This window comes from Cherax quadricarinatus, chromosome 41 (assembly GCF_038502225.1).
Source record: "Cherax quadricarinatus isolate ZL_2023a chromosome 41, ASM3850222v1, whole genome shotgun sequence".
NCBI classification, from domain to species: Eukaryota; Metazoa; Arthropoda; class Malacostraca; order Decapoda; family Parastacidae; genus Cherax; species Cherax quadricarinatus.
The window spans coordinates 11552938-11560289 of record NC_091332.1 but is presented as its reverse complement, the minus strand read 5'-3'; the positions used below and the strand labels follow the sequence as shown (position 1 = coordinate 11560289).

Here is a 7352-nt window from a genome sequence, read left to right as displayed (position 1 = left end):
GGCAGGGTGACCCAAAAAAGAAAAACACTTTCACCATCATTCACACATAATCACTGTCTTTGCAGAGGCATTTGGACATCCCAAACTCCTCCTTTAAAGTGCAGACATTGTATTTCTCACCTCCAGGACTGAAGTCTGGCTAACTGGTTTCCCTGAATCCCTCTTACAAAATATTACCCTGCTCACACTCCAACAGCTTGTCAGGTCCCAAGAACCATTTGTCTCCATTCACTCCAATCCAACATGCTCACATGTGCCTGCTGCATGTCCAAGCCCCTTGCACACAAAACCTTTTTATCCTCTCCCTCCATCCTTTCCTAATATTTTTGAGGGGTTGAAATTCATACATCTTGTGTGCTACCCATACACTAGATACCTACTTCTTGGGTCTGTCAGTTGCAAGATCATACTGGGTAAAAATATTCCACCTTAAATATACAAATAAAATTGTCAGTAATATTTTCTGGAACTGTCTACCTTGTTTACTAGCCCTACAGATGGAGTTCTCAGCACTCAAAGCCAGACAATATTTTATTTTAGCTCTAAACGGTTCCAAGTCCAAAGATATTCATAATTATGCTTGAATGAGTACTGTGTATATAATTTTTAGAGTAAATTTTATATGGCCTTGTAGAGGGTATTTAGAAACTTCCTAAACATTTTTTTTTTTAACAGTAGCTGTTTCTGATGATCTACTTAATGGGAAAAACTTCACTTTCTAGGGCTGTGAATGCTGTACTAATAATCTGAGAATAATACTGTACAGCCTCTCCTCACTTAGCGATGTACTCATTTACTGACGACTCGGACTTATGACAGGCTCTCTGACCAGTATGCATATATAAATACAGTGGACCCCCGGTTAACGATGTTTTTTCATTCCAGAAGTATGTTCAGGTGCCAGTACTGACCGAATTTGTTCCCATAAGGAATATTGTGAAGTAGGTTAGTCCATTTCAGACCCCCAAACATACACATACAAACGCACTTACATAAATACACTTACATAATTGGTCGCATTGGGAGCTGATCGTTAAGCGGGGGTCCACTGTAATGTATATTAGAGCTGATCTCCTCTATTCTATATATTACAGTATACAGTACACTACTGTATAAACATTTAAAAATAGTATACTAAAAATGTTATAAATGGTGCAAAGATGATATTAAAACAATATCAAAGATGGTTGACACAAACCCACTACCATTATAGTGTGCTCCTCACTTTGTGACGAATTCGTTTACTGATGTAGTCTTAGGAATGGAACTTCATCGTTAAGTGAGGAGAGGCTGTACAGTATTTTACAACTAAGACGTTAAGAGGTGCACTTTGAACCGTTTCAGGGTCCAGACCCCTGATCTGAAACTTGTCCACAGGGTCCAAGAATTTTCAGAAAAATGTTTTATTTTTTCTTATGAAATGGTTGAGAATTTTTTCTGAAGATATTAAAACAAAAAGTATGAAATTTGATGGAAAATTGATGAACTTGCACTTTCACGAATTTTGCATTCGGCAGTATTTATGCATCAGTGATTTTGCCCACTTTGAGTCCTATTTTAGGCCAATTACATTGCTACAGTTGACCAAATTCTTAGCTGTTTCACTATTATGCCTTCCATTTATCAATTGAGCACAAGAAACCTGCTAGTCATCTATTTCAACCCCCAAATAAAGTGATTTCAGAATATTCCAATTTCAAAATAGGGTCCAGAATAAACAAAGCAGGCATTCCTGGCACGAAAATAACATTTCCTCTGTTCATTAGTGATGTTCCCAGGCTTTACACTTGAATTTTATTTTGATTTTTTATTCACATAAATTTTATTCACAAAAAGTTGTAGATTTATTGTTAGGCAATATTGTAATAGTTGTATAAATAATATCAGCACATTCATGAATTCGCATATTAGATCCATCAGTTGATGTGTATTGGACATGTGATGTGATTTACTTACTCTTGAACATCAGCAAAAATTGAACATTTCAAGCTATTTTTAGTCATAAAACCAATCAAAATCATCTCTATTTCTGTAATATATTGTTAATTCTATCAAATGACACCAAGAAACAGTGAATACAACCATAAAAACCCATACAAAAATACACCTCAAAGTTGCTGTTTTAAACCAAAAAGACAGTCACAGTTTTTTTTTTCTCATTATGCACTGCATGAACTACAGCCCTAACACTGGTTTCAAAGCTGTAGAACTATAGCACAGACTCCGAAAGGGTTAATAGACTTACAGCTCTTTATTTTTACATTATAGGCCTGAAAGTAGCCGAGCCTGAAAATCAGCTGGAATTGGCTCGTCTGGCTGACTGTGCTATTGACATCTATGGCATGACTGCTGTGCTGTCCCGTGCATCACGTTCGTATTGCATAGGAATCAGAAATTCTGCTCATGAGGTTAGTTGTATGTGAATTAGTACATTTTTTTTTATTGATGTGGATAGCATACCTGCATTTAATAATAAAAATTAGATAGTATATTTTTTTAAGTTGTTTCCTACAAATGGGCTGTATTACAGTGAACTCGTGATTTAATGGATTAAAAGCAAGGAGGGGGGTGTCAGTTGTTGGTTGATTCTCAATCCTGAAATTTATTTTTCACAATCATAAAGGAATAAAATCATGATTCAGTGGATTTGGTTTATTTGATCTGGAGACTGGACAAAGGCCGGAAGCAGTGGGAAATGTAAAGTGCCGTAATTGATATTGGAATAACTTTTATTCCGAGTCAAAGGAGCTGTAGAGCTCCACTAATGACATTGTAGATGGTTCAAAATACATAGATAAGAACAGGTGTAAAGAATGTATCCAGTTTCACTTGCTTGCCACGTTGATGCTGCTTTCTAATCACACATTCTCATAGGAATTTGTAAGTGTAGATAATAGGCCTGTATTTCCCTTTTGTCTGAGAGATCAGTGTACATGATGAGGACATCAGTTGCATCTTGTGCAACCGACAGTCAGTGACCTCTCAGTCTCATCACTACTCTGTCTGCTGTGTTAGTACTACTAGACTGATCTGCAATTTCTGCATCACTCAACATCTGGTAACCAGGATCACTCGTTTTCTTCTAATCATACCATCACATATTCCACTGTGAAATCTGTTTCTTTCATCTTCTGAAGGGTACAGTGAAAATCACTTCCTTTAAACCCTCAAAGTCAAACTCAGTATCAAGGTTATAAAACGATTTTTTTCTGTCCATTAGCTAATGTACTTTTCAATTCCTTCCATGATGCCACAAGGTTGAGGATGGCAAGAGGTTTCTGCAACCTACATAAGCCTCTGGTATCTTTCTCCAAATCTTTTTCCTCTATCACTACCAGTACTTCATCTACTTACCTAGACCGGTACAACTTGCGGGCTGCAATAAACCCCTGATCTATAAGTTGGATCTGGGAGGTGGCATTAGGGGGCAAAAATATGGCCTTAATTTTAGAATCTTTGCTGCTTAATTTTTCAGCTCTTCCATAAGCAAGTGCTTTTTCAAGCAAATGAAGAGCCTCGACCTCCTTGGGATCTAGTTTGAGGACCTCCAGCTTGTGTTTTTTCTACTTCAGGGACAAAAAGTGCAAAAAAAAAGTTTCTAAATACATCCCAGTCACATAAGCCTTTCTTACCTTGTAATATTTGACTGGCAAGTCCTTCAAGCAGATTTAAATCCTGTGGCCATGCCAACTTGCTTGTAACTTTCCATTTCAGTCAGTGTGAACCATCAGCATTAGCACAGCATAATACTGAGAAGTAGGCTTTACTGAGGTTACAGCCTGGTGCCCTTCCTGCTGAAAGGCTAGTGTGTTTGAAGGAAGTGAGCACCAAAATAGACCAATCTTATCAGCATTGTAGAGCTGATATTTAAGGAGCTTCTCACTGTCTCTCAGATCATTTAACAATAATCCGAATGGGTCAACATTGTCCAAGGGTATGCTACCAGCCTTGCAATAGGTCTCGTTACTCAGTCCATAGAGGTTATGGAAATGCCAAGACCAACTATGGCTTGCTTGAGGTTCTGTGTTCATAGGTTTTGCTTACCTATTAGCAGCAGAGCAAAGATCAGCACCTTGAACATAAACATCAACAGCATGTTTTTAAACATACCAGTAATACACTACTTCGTCAAGCTTTTTATTTGGGGCTGTTGTCATATACTTTTGAGGACCACTTGTTGAACACTTTTGGCTAGAATCTACACTCATCTTAAGAGCATATGCTGTAAGTTTTCCCTTGCTTATATGGATACCAGACACTGTTTCTTAACACCATAATCCTCACACATATGACACTGAGATGCTTTTGTTATTTTATTCACCAAGAAACAGGACAAGTGCCTTTTGACATGGTCCTTAATCACTTAGATGACCCATTATTATACAGACACACCAAGCTCAACCTTCCTTGTTGCTTCAGGTTTCTGCTTAGCACTCAGACTCACACATTTCCTCTTGGCACCACCACTTGCTTTAGAGGTCATTGTTAATTGCACTTCACTTAATATGTTAATAAAGTCACAAACACTGTAAATCCAGGAAATATTGGACACCAAATTACGAGTGTACTTGCAAACAGTGTGGACAGTAAGCTGATGCGGCCAGCCTATGCCTCAGGCAACAACAAAATGGCCAAATCCTGGACATAGCCCTTTGGCCTGTACCAGACAAATGCCAAATGGTCCATTGGTTCTGGAGACTACTTGACACTACAGTTAATAGACAAAATCCATTCCAACAGACCTTTTCTGTTTTGTTTGCTGGATCCTGCTGTTGTTTTGCCAGTTTTTGTTGCTTCTGAGGTTTTTACTGCATATTTATGGAAAGGACTGAACCACACAGGCTATAAAATTGTGTAATTTGTTAACCTTACAACAAATTTGTAACTGATGATAAATTGTACACTTTAACCCATTCATTTTTTTCCCCTTCATCATTCCTTTTTGCACTTTCCAGGATTAAAAAAAAGGTACAGTGGAACCCCGGTTTTCGTCTTTAATCTGTTCCAGAAGGTCAGCCGAAAACTGAAGTAATATTTCCCATAAGAAATAATGTAAATCCAATTAATCCGTTCCAGACACCCAAAAATATTAACAAAAAATACATTTAATAGAGAATAACTATAGTTTTACATACAGAAAACAATGAGAAATAAATATAAAGCACTAATGAAATGGATAAATGAACATTTAAATCACTTTTACCTTTATTGAAGACTCATGTTGGCGTATGGAAGATGGCAAGGAGGGGAGAGGTTATCTCTACCACCATCACTACCACCCCCTACCACCATCACTACCACCCCTACCACCATCACTACCACCCCCAACCACCATCACTACCACCCTCTACGAGTAACAAAGGCAGACTGCGTCATGTGCGCATGAGCAACTGCGTCCCGTGGGCAAGCCGACGCGTCTGGTATGGACGATTTCCAAGCGGATGTTCAACGGACCGGATGAAAACCAGGGTTCCACTGTACCTGCAGTTTTACCTGCATATAGTATTACCTTCAGCACATTTCAGAAGTAGAGTAAAAGATTCCAGTACAGTAGTATATAAATTAATATTTGCAACAGGGTGTTACTGTTGTTTTTAAGATACAGTATTCACATAAAGTGCTAAACTGTTAATTTTGTAGAAATACACTGTCAGCTAAATTATGGTAGAGTACTGTCAGATGCCTCTAATTTTACTATTTAAAAAAAAAAGTTTTGTTGGTCTTGTAGAACATAATTTCTTGTTTTTCCAAAAGGTTCTCGTGTACTTATTACAGTACAGGCCTACTTTTACTGGGAAATAATCTCCCTCTCTCCTACAAAATCTAACCTGAGCCTCACTATCCTTGTAAAAAAACTCTTCACTGCTTTCAGTAACCTACCTCCTATACCATACACCTGCAACATCTGCCACATTGCCCCCCTATCCACCCAGTATTTTGATCTATAATGGAAATCTCATTATATGAGGGCATGTGACTAGGATCTGTGAATTGGCTTTGACACTATGGCTGTTTCTGCCTTAGGGTGCTGGTGCTTGTTTCCTAAGATGTTGTAGTGTCTTAATTATAAAAATATGAAATGATACTATGGTAGATACTGTATAGTTAAATCTTTCTTACTACATCGCCATAACACAGTTATGAAACTTCTTGCAGTGTATTTGTCTGTTTCTGCCTATTCTTTTTGTTTTATTCATGTAATATCTTTTATTTATATTCATAACAGATGCAGCTTGCCATGATGTTTTGTGAGGAGGCTGCTGCTCGTATCAAGAAAAGAGTAAAAGATATTGAAAATGGACCATTTATCAACAGTGACTCTACCTACATGAAAATTGCTGACACACTCATTGAAAATAAAGGATATGCTGCTGAGCATCCTTTGACACGTGTCTTTTGGTGATACATTACTAACATTGGTGAAGCAGCTTCAGTTAAATCTGGGCATTACATGTAGTTGATACAGTACCATTTATTCCTTGACCTAGGATTTAACCTAACATGCAAAATAAGAAATTTGTTGAAAATTTATTATAAATGAATACATGTATAATGATTCTAGTGGGGTGATAGGGGTATCTGAACCCATGGTTTGGCAGTCCTAAAATTACCAATTCATCTCTCTATTCAACTGCCAAGGAACTGGGTTGGTAATTGTATGACTGCTACACTGTGGACTTTGAATCTTGTCACTCCATTTGCACCACGTGAAATATGTAGAATATACAGTAGTGGTACCTCGAGTTACGAACTTAATTTGTTCCAGAAGGCTGTGCGAGTGCCGTTACCGAACGAATTTGTTCCCATAAGGAATAATTAAATTAGATTAGTCCGTTTCAGACCCCCAAAAATACACTTACATAATTGTTCGAGTTGGGAGCTGTTCGAAACTCTAAGTCCCATTGTTTATGTATATAACTATTTTTAAAACTCTTCCTTTTTAATAGTTTTAAATACGGTATGGTATACATAATTGATAGTTTTCTGGCTTGTGTGAATCATCCATTTCTGAAGAAAATAATTATGGCTTAAAATTTCAGTGTAAATAAGAGATACATTGTATAAACTTAGATTATTTTCATACACCTCAATTAACTTAATGCTGTATAATAGACATTACTCTTAAAAGAATGGACCCCTTCAAAGAGAAAGGGGCCCTTGCTGCAGCAAAAGTGCTCTTGATCAAAAGAATTAGATAATTTCTCCCTTTCTTTGGATCAAGTCTTAACATATTGTACCCCCAGCCCTCCTTTTAACCTCATTTGTGAGAATATTTTCCCATTTTGTAAAATTCACTTAGACAGAAGGGAAAAGGAACTGCTATCAACCCTGTTCTCATGTGACTTCCATTG

At 37.4% G+C, this 7352-nt stretch overlaps 1 protein-coding gene across 3 annotated transcripts in view; it reads left to right on the top strand.

The window, feature by feature from the left end:
- LOC128695765 (complex I assembly factor ACAD9, mitochondrial) overlaps nucleotides 1-7067 on the top strand; it is a 66261-nt gene extending 59194 nt beyond the window's left edge. For 2 of the 3 annotated variants that reach the window (XM_070093018.1, XM_070093015.1), the window contains 2 exons: nucleotides 2269-2408; nucleotides 5215-5613. In XM_070093018.1, the coding sequence (XP_069949119.1) occupies nucleotides 2269-2408; nucleotides 5215-5598 (524 nt within the window). In that variant the 3' untranslated portion in view covers nucleotides 5599-5613. Of the gene's footprint in view, nucleotides 1-2268; nucleotides 2409-5214; nucleotides 5614-6226 lie in introns of those variants that run through there. The other variant, XM_070093017.1, reaches the window with a different exon arrangement.
- The last annotated feature ends 285 nt before the right edge of the window (nucleotides 7068-7352 follow it).